Source organism: Haemaphysalis longicornis, unplaced genomic scaffold (assembly GCF_048455015.1).
Source record: "Haemaphysalis longicornis isolate Haplotype H1 unplaced genomic scaffold, Haemaphysalis longicornis Haplotype H1 scaffold_13, whole genome shotgun sequence".
Lineage (NCBI taxonomy): Eukaryota > Metazoa > Arthropoda > Arachnida > Ixodida > Ixodidae > Haemaphysalis > Haemaphysalis longicornis.
Window position 1 is genome coordinate 89,733,505 of NW_027526233.1, and position 16,792 is coordinate 89,750,296.

Genomic DNA, 16,792 nt, shown 5'->3' on the forward strand with positions numbered 1-16,792 from the left:
TCATACTGACACCACCGTTAACGCACACTTCGCTCAAATAAGCTACACAACTAGGAAAAAACAGAATGGCCACGCGACACAATAGCTCATTTCCCGCAACAGAACCTATGATGTCACATTAGCTCAGCTGTGCTATTGGCTGAGGACGGAAAAAGCAAAGGCAAATTAGGCGCGGCTTATTGGCTTACCGAATGAACTTTTTGCGCTTAAGTGTAATGCATATTCATTTTACAGCAGAAAGAATGGTGCGGTAAACAATGAAGGTTACGAAAACGCACGTAAGCATAGAAGTACCGATGCGCACTTCTGTTGGTACTGGGCACACTATGCTTGTTTTAGCTGCACAGCACTCCGCCGCTTTGAAGTTGCTTTACAGGCAATGGCCGATTGGCGTAAGCGGCGTTCTCTTACGTGACCCGGTTTGTCGAGGATACCGAAGCTTTCATGAGACGATCACTTTTTACACAACAAAAACAAGCCAGGTGCAAATACGCTGAAAAACAAAGCAACGGCGGACAACGGTTCGTGGGCGACTATAGCAGCGCCATCTGGGAAGGCTGACGGACCGCAAGGCCGCAAACGCAAATGACGCGGTGGAAGTTCTCTTGAATACACGCGCTTCTGACGTCATTGCTGACATTCCGAGAACCTACGAACTGGCGGGACAATAAAAAGTTTAGCCTAAATTCGTCGATTTCTCAGTGAATACGGCATCATTTGCTGCCGGACAAGCGCTGGGGGCACTATAAAACGCGGAAATTTTCGAATAAGACCAACTGATATTCTGTCTTCATGGCTCCTTTAAAGGCTCTGACGAAGAAATTCAATTTCTATGCAATCAACATAATAAAACTTTCAGAGCATTCCTTGTCGACATCAAGAACTTACCTTATTCCTTGCTACACACTGAGATTTTGTGAGCAGTTGAAGACGCTTTTGACAGAAGCGGCGTCATTCCATTTCAAAATGAAGTGGGCATTATCGTAACTTTGGCACTGTTTTAAATACACCCTAAGTCAACGTACGTTACATTCGACAAAGAAACCACCAGCAAAACATGGAGTTTGCATTCGCTGGTGTGTTGCACCTACCATCAGGGATTTTTTCTTGGAACCCGGGACGAGACTCTGGCAGACATCTTAGAAGGTTCCAATAGTATTAAAATGATTAGATTGGCTGATGATTTTTATTTTTGTGTGACTGCACTGGACAACAAAAAACCGACGTTCATTCTATTGAGCGACTTTTATTAATTGTTTTCAGCCTGTAATCCTAAACCACGTGGGAACAGGAAAATGATAGGATCCGTTTTTAGACTTGCGTATTCTTTTCCATATTCAATATGTGCGCTGGCTTTATAAGACCCGTGCAAGACAGCCTGTGTTCGCCTTTAATTCAGCTCATTTAGAATCTGTAAGAAGAACCTTAGCCTGAAGCAAAATGGAGAGACGAGCTAGTTGGTTCGCAATTTCCATGAGTAAAATTTAAGCGCAAAAATTTTTCACAGGGACGAGAAAGGGCCTGTGTCGCCTGTGTCGTTCCCTTTCTCGTCCGTGTGAAAAATTTTTGCGCTTAAGTTTCACCCATGGAAAGAACCATAGCTCACTCATGTTTTGCAAACGCACTTACCAAATCATGCGAACACAGCACTGAGGAATGTGTCCGTTCGCCGACTCACCTGATGACCAATGGTGAGTACCACTCGCCACTGCTTGTGTCCCTGGCTGAAAGACTTAAGCCCGAAATAAAAAAAAAATGCAGCAAGAGCCGCGATGAAAATGTTGCGGAGACGTCTCAACCCAGCAAAAAGGCCGCAGTTATTTCATACTTTCACAAGATTTCCCGCAACCTTACCAAGATTGGTCACGGTGATAGCGTTACGTCGCATTTTCACCGCCAAACAAATTTTCCCACCTTAGTAAAAAAAGCACCCCTGTCCACAGTGAAAAAAACCAAGTGCACTACAAATCAGAAAAAAACATCTCTTGACTGTAAAAAGTGGTGGTGTGTACCCCATTCGTATGCCCTGTGGTGAGAGATATTCTAGACAGAAATAGCGATACCTAAACAAATGTTGTAAAATTATAACTTTAACATCCATCGGCTCGTGGATTATGAAATTAACATCATGCCATTATGACATTAACATAAAATAATTAACATTAACATAAATTAAATTAACATAACAAATAAATTAACATAACACAAAATTATGACATTAACATCAAAGCCACGTGGGGCTGCAAGTACGTAAACATCTGTTCTATGGCAGCTGTACTTTGATGTTCAATTAAACAACCGTAATCTTTAAGAGCAGAAGAGAAATCACCAAGAAACTTGTTGACGCTTCAAGGGAGAAAAAGCTGAAAACAACTGTGTTCGCGAGCCTTAGATAACAACCCCGCAGAACAAAATTGCATTATTGAACGCCAGTAATGAGATGTTGTAGCGGTAACTTCAGCAACCGCATAATGGTTTGGTATATTGGGCAAGTAGATCCCCTCTTTTTTGTATGTGTTACCATCCACCTTCCGTCTATCCGTCCATCCATGTTATCCATGTCCATCCGTCTATGTTACCGTCCATTCGTCCACCTATATCTGCTATTTATTTTTGCAACTTGCAGTAAAACTATCAGTTGATAGTAAGCGCCTGTTGTGTGCATTTGTGTCTATCTTTCGTCAAAATATGCGCTGTTCCCACCTTTGTATATCATCACCAAGTAGCCCAACATGCTACCCATTTGCCTCAACTGACGTCCCAAAAACCAACGTAGGGATCTATTTTGAGCATGATCTAACTTAAATATCTCCTAGTAAACCCAGTTTTTTGGTCTTATTTGAGTACGTTTTACTTTGTTTTCGAATTTTTAGTGTTTTTGTACCCGCTGCAAGTTGTGCGGAGAACGAGTAATGCCGGAATGCGGCCAAGATAAATAAACCACAAATATTTCAGCATGCCATCTTACAAAACACTCGCGCAACAATCCTACGCATGGGCCTTCTGAAAAATTGTAGAATTGTTCTCCCAATCGTAAAATAGCGAAAACCTTTACCCATTCGGCAATACAATAAAACGCCTAACCAGCCCAACAACAAGAGAGGAAGAGTAAACGATAAGACCCATAAACGCACTGACTATGACCCGGATATCTCACGGCCTGCGGTACCGCAAACTTAGTCTCACCGAAGAAAACGAACTAAGCAACTTTATCGAGGCAGAAAGTGAAGCAGTGCTCAATATCCAATTTGCCTGGTCGCCGCAAACGTCCTCAGACTGGGTCTGTATACCAGGACTTCATGTAGCGCAAAAAAAAAAAAAACGGACAACGACAGAAGGAGGCGGCGGGCACAAGCGCCAATATCCAGCTGAGCTTTATTGAAAAAGTGCGCGAATCCTTTTGTCCTTGTCCTTTTTTTGCGCAACACGAAGTCATAGATTACCGTTACCAACTAGCGCTGACCCAAACTATGGTAACCTTTAAAACATCTTTCAAGATATCGGGAAAGCAACTCTCTGGTTGCTAAGGAAGCGCCTGTTAAATAATTGGAGCCTGCTATCGTATATAAGATAGACACACCACCTTCCCCGCAAAGAAACCTGAACCTCATAATGGACATGTCAGCGATCCAGCGACTCCTCACAAAAACCCTTACCAAGCAAAATCATTGGATTTAATTAAACTAACTCAGCGGGAGGTGAGAATCGAGGGACAAATTCTTTTCATTTAAATACCAAAACTATGCAAAGACAGCATATTCGACGATGGGATTTGTGAAAGTAGTTAGGCAAATATCGGCGTAGTAGGTTAACTTTGCAATCTTCGTGGCTACATGATCATCCTCCACACACAGGAACGGAATAAAAAATTGGAGCCACCCTCTCGGCCATCCAACTACCGAAATTATTACTTAGAAGGAAAAGCCTCATTAGCGGCCCTCATTGCAACCTTCAAACATCATTCCAGAGTAAATAACAAACGCTCCGGAATAAAAGCTACATAGACCCCCGAACTGAATGTTTGGAAAGAATCGAGGGCGCTCACCAACAAGCGCGCGAACTCACGTACCGTGCTCCTTGCTACGACTGCTACATTTTCCTCCCCGAAAAGTAACCAGAACTCATCTTTTACTATGCCTAGGAACACGATTGTTTGCGTGCCACAAGAGCGCCTCAGCATTGTAGAATTTGTGACTCTGCCGAGAACAACCAATTTATATATCCACAAATCGAGGTAGACGATGATTTTTCGTGGGAAACCCCCGACATGAACTGAAAACAGCGCTGAATGCGGAAAAGGTGTGCTTCTTCACGCAATCTAATCCTGTCGAAGGGTATGCTCAGGGGAAACAAACATGTCATTTCTGTGGAAAAATGGGGGAAGCAGCTTTGACAAGCGTTCATATTATGATGAGAGAGAGCTGATTGAGAAGGCAGCAGGGGTTACTCCAGGAATCGGATCAGGGTGGGGGGTGTCTCAATAGCTTTGGGGAGTGAGGAACGGCAGTCGGGAGGCTAGTTAAAATACAGAAACTGTCTCTTTTTAGTCTACTAGTTAAATATTACACATCAAACTCCTCGAATCCTCCTGAAACTATAAACGTCGAAATAATAGTTCAAGTCCTCGGTCGAAGGTAAACGCGGTTTATGACGAGAATGGTTCTGGTGCCTCTTTTGACAATGTACCTACGAGTTTCTGAACAAGCTTGAAAGACGGTTGCCTCCTTCCGGCCTTGGTTGTGGCGAACCCACACGGGTTGCCCTTGAACAAGTGGAGTAAGGGTTCTGGTGTAGCACTCGCCATGTCGATGCTGTTGCTCCTTTTTTTGAGAAGCTCTTGATGCGTCTTGATTGGGTAGCTTGGATTTCTGGTGCAAGGTAGGGTAGGTAGAAACGTGCGCATTTTATTACCGATCAAAAGCTCGGATGGAGGTTGTCTTCACAGAATCGGTGTAGAACTGTAGTTAAGCAGTACAAATGCGAAGACCTCGCCTTCCTCCAAAGCTTTTGTGAATGACTTGATTCTCTGTATGGCCCTTTCTGCTTGACCATTGCAGCGGGGATACAACGGAGAAGAAGGTGCATGAGCGATGTCCCTGTCGTAAAAAAACTTTCGAAGTTCCTCGCTGTCGAATGGAGGTCCGTGATCTGAGACCATGATAGTTGGTATACCGAACGTTCAAAACGTCTCTTTCAGCAGTTGTATTTTCGCGCTTGCAGTCTTTGTGCTCCTTTGTCTCACTTCCGCATACTTGAAGTAGACGACGATCAAAAGGTATGTTTCGCCTTTGAGGTGAAAAAATCCATGAAGATCTATTGCCCACGGGCGACATGGGCCAATTTCTGTCTAACAGGGGCTGTTGAGGGTTGCAATTCTGGTGTGCTTGCCATAAGTGGCAGCTTTTTACCATAGCTTCGATGTGTCTGCCCAGCGTTGGTCAATATACTCTGCCATGCGAGGCTCTTGCAGGAGACAATGCTGCGTTGTGGCTGGTCTATTGTTTTGAGGACACGTGCTTGGCATGCTGCCGTCATGACCAAGCGCCGGACAAAGCAGACGAAGCTGTTTGTGATAAAGTTCACTTCTCTTGTGAAAGAAAGGCCCGCCTTGTTGTCAACGTTTCTACGGCCATCCTATCTGGATATAATCAAGGATCGCCTGAAGGTTTGGATCAACTGATTCAAACTTGGCTGGAGTACTTGCACTGATGCCGATACAAGAAGTTCGGGTTGATAATAAGTGGTTTCTACATTAGCTGACACGTTTGCGGCTCTTGAAAATGTATCCGCACACTCAGTTGCTTCTCAGGTACGTATGTCAGGTGACATCATACCTCCAGACGATGAAGTCGCAGAAACGTCGGGGACATGTGGTTGATTCCTTTTGTCTGCATTCCAATTAGAGGCTTGTGGTCGCATTCGACGATCGCGTATCGTGCGAAGGTGTGGTAGTGAAACCTTTCGCATCAGTATACGAAGGCTAGTAGCTTCTCGATTTGATTATACTTATGCTCGGCTGCTGTGAGAGAGGCAGAATCGTAAATGCCTGGTCGGCCTTGTTGCAGTAACAGCTGTTTCTAGTGCCTACGAGTTAGCGTTCATTGAAATTGTGACAGGCCTTGGCAGATAAAAGTAGTGGAGCACGGGGGCTCCCGTCAGCTTTTACATGATGAGGTCGACAGGGTTGCTATGCTGGTGTGTGCAGTGCAAATGACCATCAAATTTGAGTAGTTACTGAAGTTGGACACGTTCTGTATGAACGTCCTCATGTAAGTATCCATACCGAGAAATCTCTAGAATTCCTGTTTGTACGATGGCGGTGGCATTTCTTCAATTGCTTTCTATTTGTCTGGGTCAGGAGCAATACCTTGGGAATAGAGTTGGTGTATAAGCTGCGTGGCTTGAGTCAGTTCATGGTGCAGCTTGTCCATGATGCACTCCACGATGCAGCTTGTCCATGATGCAGTCAGTCTAATTGTTCAGATTGAAATTGTTGTCAAGCTCAACGGCGAGCACTTTTCTGTGGCCAGGTTTCTAGATATCAATAAAATGCCCTCAAAAATGTTTGACGGTGAGCTAACCTTGAAAAACTCTGTGTATCGCTGCTTGGAAAAGCTCGGGGGCAGTTTCGAGGCCGAAAGGAACCTTAAGAAAACAGCAGCGTCCTTAGGGTATTGTTGATGTGCATAATCTTGAACTTGGTTCGTCCAGAACAAGTTGATAAAAGGCACTCTTCGCGTCGACGACGGAAAAAACAGTTGCTCCATTTGGGGCTGCAAACAATTCTTCAGCAACTAGTAATTGGTAATGTTGCCTCTTGATAGGTGCGCTCAGTTTGCGAGCGTCTATGCATATCCGAACTGTTCTATCTTTTTATGATTGTAACGATTGGGTGCGCCCATTCGGTCGACTGTGTGACTTCGGGTATGACGCTGTTTTGCTTCATACCTTGTTCTTCAGCCATCAAAGTTGGTTTATAAAGTGCAGGGTACATTTCGTGGTGCTGAAACTGTAGAAGTGTGTGCTTCCCTAAGTTGTATAGAGCATGATGCCGGTAGTTTTCCACTGTCCCCGAACACATCTGGGAAATCAGTGAGCAACTTTTGGAGTTTGCTTGTTCTACGCCCGAAGCTACAGTCATGCGCTTTGGCATAATTCTCCTGGCAAGGTTTATAAGCGTGAAAAATTCGGCACACAAAATTGCCCTGAGATGCTGATTGACCACCAGGAACTTCTAAATGAATGAGCCTGCTTCATTTGCGCAGTTCAGTTCGCTCTGAGTATCGGTGGGAAGTTGCTCCCCGCTATGGGAGGTTATTTTCGCTCTTGTTCTTGTAGTTTCTGGTCGCGCCTTTTATGAAATGCGTTGGAATGATCTTCATGTCTGAGCCAGTGCCGAGCTTGAACGACAACTCATGCCCATTGACGGTAATCATACCCATCCTCTGTGAGAAGGAGTTTGCGTTAATGAGATCGAGGCTCTCCAAAAAAATTCTTGTTCGCTGTCTAGCTTCTCACGGTCTTCTAGTAGCCCTGGTTGTTGGCGTGATGTATTCTTGTCCCGCTGCCCTTGTCAACACAAGCTGACAAAATGACCAAATTTGCCCCAATTGTAACAGTTACGGCTGTTGGATGGAAATTCACGCGGTTTGTGCGTCGTTATGCGGCTTGGTCATTATGCAGCTTGGGCTGGTAAGGATGGGAGAATTTCAGAGGCGTTTTTTGTGATTGTTGCTGGTTATACATTTTCGGTCTCTGTATGGCTTCCACATGCAGCTCAGACCCTTGTAGCCCTCTTAAATGCATCTTGAAAATTTCTGCTGTCTTGCACGTAGCTACCAATTTTTCTAACGTAAGGTCTCTTTCGCGAAGTTCTTATTCCCTGAGTGCTTCCCCACATATCCCTATAACGACACGAACGCCAATGAGCCGCTCTCTTTTTTCTCCCATGCCGCATTTCGGAGCTTGCAGTTGCAGGCTTGTTAGGAAATCGCCGAAGCTGTTTTCTTCTTCATGCAAGTGAAGGCAGGACATGTTTCTGTTACTTTTTTGCATGGCCTGTACAGCGCGTCGAATTGCTCGAGGAGGTAAGCAACGTAATTCTGCGGCTGCGCTCGGTTGACGCTCGGTAGCTGAGGGGCAACGTCTGCGCGATGCGGCGGCTATGGGGAACCAATACACGCAGAAGCAGCGCATTTGGGGTGGCGTTAGGCTTGGTCGTACTCACATGCGTGCTCGTAAATATACGCATCTTTTTAATCTGCCCAGATTTGTTAAGGGCTGTCGCCTGGCTTGAAGTTTGCAGGAGCTTGTATGAAAGTAGTGGCCATTATTTTCAGACACTGGTTTACTTCTGACCCCATATAATCTACACTGTTGTTGTGGGAGGACACAGAGAAGAGACCAGCTCAGTGGAGAAGAGGACCGGAACTGCTTTTTTAGTGAAGAAGGTTGTTTTAGACCTAGGCAGATGGCAATGGCTGGAGCCCTCTGGATAAATGACGGGACTTCCAGAAAATGGTGGAACAGGTAGAGGACCCAGAGGTGTTGGCTCCTCCACAACATCAATGACTGGACAACTGCGAAACTTGTTTTTGTCTGTTAAACCAGTGAGAAAACATCCCTCGATAACCGTCACCCAACATCACTAAGGTACATTCGTTGTTAGCTCCTTTGTAACATCATTGCATGCCACATTTCATATCCCCTCTATTCTAATACGTTTTACTAATAAACACGGCTTTAAAGGAAAGTTCACATGTGATGCACAAACACTAGATAACTCGACTGACTGATACGTTACCATGGGTGACAATCTGCCAACCGACATCAGTTTCTTAGACTATTTTAGTTTCTGAGGGTTTTGAGCATGTTCGTCACTGCCGCCTTACATCAAAATTATCCGTCCGTTACGCAACAACACAATTATGAGTCTGTAACTTCCTATAATCGCTTCTCAGCTGCAGTCAAAACCTTCAGCTTCCCCTTCACCAATGTCACCTATATGGTACCTCGAGGTAGTGTTCTGAGGCCTTTGCTGTGGTTCATTTACATTAACAACTTGAATATTATCAGTACATCCTTCATGCGGCTGTTTCCAAATGATATAATAATATGTACTCGCTGAGCACCCATAATTATACCGGTTTTTAAATGACATAAATATTTCATGTCTCCGACAATTTCCAGGTGGCTCATAATGTAGCAAAGTGCAACATAATCTGTATTCAACAAGCAAAATATTATAACCTTACACACCCAATTATACTGCTGATGTGACAGGGCAATGTCGCTTAAACCAATTAGTATACTAAACTACTAATTTCTTATGATCATGTCATATAACTTGAGCCTCTAGCAAATTATCAATAACAATAGGTTCTCTTCACTAGAACTTCAGTAACGCAGCTGTGGAAATTCATAACCTGAATCTGTCTATAATATTCTATAATATTTTATTCCAGTTTATTTGGTACAAAGATCACCAAGACCTGTGGATGGCAAGGCAAAAGCAGTTAAAACATTTTTTTTATAAAGACCCACCACCCTATAAGTCATACGTCAGTGGCACTGTGCAACAAATATCAAGAGTAAAATTATAACAGGTGGTTATTTAGCAACAGCAGTGGTGAGCGTGCATTCAAATTTATACCTATGCACTAAAATGAAAATTGCACAGGATTATAAGAAATTCAGTATAGATATTGAAAACTTGGCGTAAAATGAGAAATGCTTTTGGAAGCCGGAAAAGGCACTGTATGAAGATTTGGCACATAGACTATTCAGGCATTTTTGAAAACTGTGTTTCGTGAACTTCTCAAAACCTTTGCGTATAGGACTGTAGCTCATCCCCAACTACAGTTTGATTCATCAGTATGGTCCCTATACAAGCTCATTTGATAGGCGCAATGAAATCAATTGAAAGTAGGGCCGCCCAATTTGTTTCTGGGAATTATGACCGCATATCAGTGTTACCCAATATAAAGTTTGACATGAATTCAGTTATTAGGAACTCGAAATTCAATTGCTATTTGCGGCTTTTTCCACAAATATGCTAAATCATCTAGGCCATACCCAGTGCCTATGAAAACGCCTACGCAAATATCCGCATGGCACAAGATCATTTACCTCCCGAGCAAATAGCAGGAAACACGGTTTTTTTCATGTGATTTGCGTTGCCATGGAAGAGTTTGGTCTGGAATGATCCTCCTAACACTATTGGATGGTAGTGGAGCCATCCTATGATCAGTCAGCAGGTAACCACTCATCTCGCTGAATAATGTTATTTCACACATCTTTAACTTTGTGCCAGTCATAAACATTGGAAAATTTATGTTTCCCCTTTTCACTTCACTGCCCTTTGCTCACAACTGAGTGGTCATTTTCTAATATTTATTTTGCTTGCTTTGATCCTGTTTTTACTTCACTACGCCACCTAATTCCAAGCGGATGATTGTTCTGCTCTAATCCTCTCGATCGCTATCATCATCCTGTGTCGCTTATACTTTCTTTGTCCAAGTACATTTTATGGTTGTTCTGCGCTGTGCATTTTGTGGTGATTTGTCCTCAGTCCAAACACAATGCCTTTTTTGCGCCTATTGTGTGTGAATAAATAAAGAATATGCTCATCATTGACCGAGGGTTACGCTTGTTTACTCGGCGAAAAAGATTTTGCTGCACGTATTAGGGGACAGCTGTCAAGCTGTGAGAACGACATAACGTTCAGGAGCTTATTTTACTGCGTAACGCCTTCTGTAAAGGTAATAAAAACGTCCTACTTAAACTGAATACCGCCGTATTGTGCCTGGCAACGAACGCGTACGCCCATACACATCACCTTATGAAGAAACGTGCGGCTATTAGTAAACGGAGGATCAATTGAAGATATACCCGTTATGTGTGTACATGTGTCATAAAAATCATGCGTGACCTAGCCTCCCTACCTGCATGTTCGACCCCTCATTGGCTTCAAGGGCAATATGGTATTTACGGTTCAATACGACTTGCCCAGAAGCAAAACTGGCTACACTAATGCCAGTTGCATGAAATGTATTGAAAGAAAAATAGGATGCATCAAGAGACTTTTGGTGATGGGCACAACATTGATAATCTCTCTGGATGCGTGTACGCAGCCTGTTCTCAATTGGGGCTCATAACGATAGAAATATCTTTACCTTGTTGTCGTAGCAGGTGTTGTTCCTTTGCTCCGGTGCTGAATACATAGCGGTGCCAACGCCTTTTGTAAGGCCTGAGTCTTGTTGCTTCGACAGCTGACCGAGCGGGGACTCCTGCGTAGAGAGAGATAGAGACAATTAACATATTGAATTGCCAGCTTAATGGTGGAGGATGGGGAGAGCACCAGTGGGGGGCAATGATGAGTAGCGTCGTATTGGATTATTATTCCTTGCATTCGGGTTCCAAAAAGCATGCAGGCTGAATGCGACAGTGGGCGAGCCTTATACGATTCCTTTAGTATAGAAGTGAACCCCTCGAAAAGCTGCAAAAACTCCAATATACTATGGTGGAATAAGGTCGCCGCCAGGGGACCGCGTGGAGTGGCAGGAAACTACATGGGCTGTGTTATTTCTGACCATCGGTGGCAAAATCCTTGGTGTTATAACGCACTACCCGCACACTTCAGTTATGTGAAGATTGGACCAACGACCCCAAAAATTCGGCGAGATCTCTATCACAGGCGTGCCGAGACTCCCCCTGAGCTGACGGCGCTGACGCTTCTCGGAGCTCGCCACGGGTGCTCCGACAGCGAAATGGAAGCCGTGGAGGTTGAAGGTGAGCCAATTACCCCGGGAGAAATCACTAGAGATGCGGGATGGATGACGAGCCATCGTCAGCGGGACGAAAAAGCCCTGAACGAGGTAAGCCTACCGCGAAATCAGAACAACAACGATGGAGCCGACTCCGGTGCTGTTCAATGAAGTCTAGACGGGCGCTTCAGGGGCCGCAAGTGTTGCGGCCAAGGGACGGGCTCAAGGTCTCAAGGATCAGCCAAGCGCTCCTCAAGGACGGGGTAGTGATAGCTGCAGCACTGAAAGCTGAAGAGCTTGAACAACTTGAAAAACTTTATCGTCGCGAGCACCTCGAGCATGGAATGGGCTGCTAAGTATAATAGGATCACAGAACTGCCCATTGGCAGACAAACGCACGAGATCACGGCCTATGTAACACCGCCTGCGGACTGCATCAAGGGTGTAATGCACAATATTCCGGCGGAAGACAGTGATGAGGACATCAGCCACAGCCTAGTTTACAGAAGGAACCCAACGATCCTGCACGCAAGACGGATAAGGAAAAGAAAGTCAGCCGTCGTAGTTTACGAGGGTGATAAAGTCCCCAACTTCGTCTATTACATAGGAGCAGAATATCGCTGCTACTTGCATAAAAAACGCCATGAAATATTCAAAACGTGCGCAAGACTTGGACACCGAACTGGTGTCTGCCCTACACCCGAAATGAAAGTATGCAAAGGCTGTGCCACCAAGAACACGCCAGAAGATCACAGATGTGTTGTCAAGTGTTCCCTATGTGGTAGAGATCATCATCTAACAGGAGACAAGGAATGTCGTCAGTGATACCAGGTTCATTATCTTTTGAAGAAACGTCAGTGGGAAAGGAAAAGATCACAAGAACGTCAACCAGATGGCAACAGCAGGCAGACCCAAGGGCCGCACAACGCTGAAAAAAAAACAGCACCGGCATTCTCAGACTAATTAGAGACAGATCAGGCTCCTTCCGCCACCCACCTCTAAGAGAAGGTATGAGCAACAAAACAAAGGAAGAAGAGAAGCAAAGAGCAATGAGCAACGGCGTCCAGTGCACCCCGCGCTCTGGCAAACGAACCTCAAGATTGAAATCATGGCTCCGAGTTGAATCTAGATCCAGATCCAGGTCCAAGTCCCACGCTTGGAACGGGACCACAGTGGCAGTACACTGACACGATCGTAGGGATGAAGACAACCACCAAAACAAGGTGAGCTGGGCAAGCGACTTCTCCCACAGCTCCGCACAACACAAACAGAACATACCATTAGCGGAAAATGAGAGCCAGACAAGGTTAGCCAAGATTTAAAAAATGCTGGAATTAGTAATGAAAGAAAACAAAACTTCGAAAGTTGAAATCGCAAAACTAAAATAAAATGGGTCACCCAATGTGCACACCACAGCCATTGAAGTGGACGTGACCCAGGAATCCGATATTCAGGGGTCGATACAGACCACAGGACCTAGCTAAGAAGGTGCACCACCTCCTATGAAAAGGAGGGCCACAACCCAGAAAACTCAGAAAGAAGGCGACAACAAGCCATCGCAGGAAAAATACATAAATTAGGAAGTATTCGGCAAGCGCCTACAGGTAATTGAAGAGGAAATAAACCGCAAACTTAAAGCCCTACATACATCTATTAGCCACCAGCTAGAGCGCATGCTGGAAGAATGTGTTGGCAACATCAATGCACAGCTTTTTAATACTACAAACCTCACGACTCGTTGAAGGATTGGGAGGGAAAGTGCCCGACCAAAACAGCAGATCAAAATAACCAAAACATATGCAAGGCTCCCGTGGCAGAAGAAATCAGAGCGCAGGCTGACAATATGCAGTCAACTAAACATTACTACTAACAACAAATACATCGTCTGGCAGTGGACCTGCAGGGTGTTCTACGCGAACACGCACATTTTGCCCAGTACATACTAACCAATGAAGATGCAAGCAAGCCAGATTTCATATGCTTTCAAGATACAGGATGCATTGCCAAATTACCGAATTACAAATCATTTGGACCCGTACACGATACCAATAGCGAGGAAAATAAGAAATGTATTGTGGCCACCTTAATTAAAAGGAACACGACTGTCATGAAGCACGACACAGACCTTGATTTAATTCATCATATATTGACAGGAATCATTCCCATCAAGAAGAGAAGAGATGGCAGCCTATTTACACTAAATATGTATAGCAGTCCCAGGAGGAAGCATGAATTCTCTTGGCTATTCCGAAAAGTAGTGGGAATCACCAAGGAAAAAGCGGTACTTATAACTGCGGACTTCAATGCACATCACCCGACGTGGGGAAACAAAAAGGAAATAGCCAAAAGCATAAATCTGTGGCAAAACGCACGAGTAGCAGGACTCACACTAGGGACTGACCGGAGCTTCCCTATCAGACCTGGCAACAGCGTCTGTAAAGCCACGACCCCGAATTTGAGCTTCACCAAAAACTTCGGTGGCCACATACAATGAACTAACCTGCAAGAAAATTTAGGCAGTGACCATTATGTTGTGATAAACACAGTGAGTGCAAGCACAGCTCAAAACGAACGAGGGAAAGAGATAAAGATTATAGAATGAGATAGATTCAGAGAAATCGGGATGACCATAAACAATGATGACGGGTCAAGTAACAAGATGGTAAACATTGATGAGTGGGTGGAGCAACTGCAGAAAGACGAAAGCGAAACGACTAAGAGAATTCCTGAAGAGGCACATATCCAAGAAGTAGATGCCAAACTACCCCATATGTGGGAGGCTAAAAATGTCTACAGAACTGGCTGAGCAAGCAGATATTCAACCTTAGTCTAATGAGACGAATCAGCTCACAAGACAAAACTGGTACAACACATGCAATTGAATGGACCTTCAAATGGGATTCAAGCGAACCTGGAACATCTTCCATCATTTCATTGATCCTTAGCAATGTAAGACTGCCCAGAGACAAAGCCTTAGTAAGCTCATCCACGGATACCCAAACGCAGAAAACGACCTAATCAAGGAAGTTAAGCGCATGTACATCGCTGGGGACCCAAAGGAGAGACAAAAATTGTACGAGGGGACGGCGAACCCAGCAATAGATCAACCGGTTACAATTGCAGAAATGATAGATTCCATATAAGATATCATGACAAGATCTGCACCAGGACCTGACGGCATAACTAATTTAATAATAAGGAACCTGTATAATGACTCCGTTGAAGCATTAACCCAATATATGAATCAACTATGGGAGACACGGTGCATACCCAAATCATGGAAAAGTGCCGATATCGTCATGATGCCCAAGCCGGGGAAACAACTATTACTCGAAAATTTGAGCATATCACTAACCTCATACCTGAGTTTAGCGTCGGGACATGTTATCCTGAAAAGGCTGAATAGATATATGGAGGACAAAGACTTGTATCCCCACAGTATGATAGCATTTCGAGCCAAACTGCCGACACAGGACGTACTACTACAACATATGCATCAAGTTATAGATGGAGAAGGCAGCTCACCCAAAGAAACAAGAGCCATCCTAGGACTGGACCTAACCAAAGCTTTCGATCAAGTTCCACCCAAGCCCATTCTACAAAACATTGAAAAGCTTGGATATAGAACAGAACTTATGACTATCTAGCCAACCTCTTAGCAGACAGAATGGTCAATCTACGATTCGGAAGCATAGAATCAAGTTAATTTCAATTAGGGCGAAGAGGTGTACCGCAAAGCTTCGTACTTTCTCCCTTCCTATTCAACATTGCTATGATAGCACTACCGGAAGAAGTGAACAAGATCGAAAGCCGGCACCATACCATCTATGCGGACGACCTCACACTCTGGGTAACTGGGGGCAGAGATGGTCATATCCAAGAAACGTTAAAGGCAGCCATTGATGTGGTGGAATCGAATGTATAACCTACAGGACTAGGATGTTCGCCAGAGAAATCGGAGCTCTTACTGTGCATGTCAGGCCGGAGTAAACTGAAAGCGCACAAGACTCCACAGATAGAGCTCAGAACACACGGCAAGCCTATATACTAGCAGTCTTTGTTGAAACGTCCGACGAAGACGAAGATGAAGCTGACACCGAGCTCACCAGACGCATACAGGAAGAAGATGATGATGACTAGCTGAGGCAACGAGATGGCTGCATGAACGACGGTTCCCTGCACATTGTGTAATTATATTTGCTTTTTATCGGCGACGGTCTCTTCTCTTGCCTCCGTGGACGTTTTCCAGTCTCCATGATCAAGGTGGTGGGTCTAAAGATTCAAATTTACGGCTACAATACGGTAGCCATCAAGACACTCAAAAACAGCGTGCTGCAGACAACAAGACTGATATCACGGGTAGCAAACAGACACCAGGGACTCCAAGAATCAAACTTGATCAGACTAATACAAACCTTCATCCTCTCCCAATTGCTATATGCCATGCCTTACTTGTGAGTAAAGACGGATGAAAAACCAAGATCAATAACATGGTTCCTAAAGTTTACAAGCAAGCCGTGGGTATCCCCATAACGACACCCAATAATCAATTCGACGCACTCGGTATACATAACACACTAAGCAAGCTAATAGAAGGCCAGCAGACATCGCAACTCCCACGACTTACCATCAGCAGCACAGGAAGACACATAAGAAGAAAACTTGTAAGTGGCCGATGAAGTGGTGCGGCAGGGCCTACATTAATGGAGAATTGCGTGGGGACGACAACATGAGCCCGAGAATCAGGGAGCGCCCGTGGAGTGCGGCTGAGCAGCGCGGAGGCCATCATGTCCTGTGTTACGTGGCTCGTCGTGCCCGTCGACCCACGCGCTGCTGACGATGGAGGCAGCAGCCGATGATGATGATGGTGTGCTCTTGCTGTCTATGACAAAGTGGCCGCTACAGACTCAACAATGAATACGACGCGCCACACGTACCCAAAAAAGAAATCCAACCTCAACTTACACAAATCTATGTACCTCCGCTACCCCGTAACATTGCACCCAACTCACAATCAAGAAAGACGA

The 16,792-nt window shown here is 44.7% G+C and overlaps 1 protein-coding gene across 3 annotated transcripts in view; it reads right to left on the reverse strand.

Annotated features, from left to right (window-relative positions):
- Positions 1 to 16,792, reverse strand: part of LOC144164386 (eukaryotic translation initiation factor 2-alpha kinase 1-like) — a 357,352-nt gene that overhangs the window by 32,704 nt on the left and 307,856 nt on the right. For all 3 annotated transcript variants that reach the window (XM_077694911.1, XM_077694912.1, XM_077694910.1), the window contains one exon: positions 11,175 to 11,288. In XM_077694911.1, the coding sequence (XP_077551037.1) occupies positions 11,175 to 11,288 (114 nt within the window). The remainder of the gene's footprint in view (positions 1 to 11,174; positions 11,289 to 16,792) is intronic.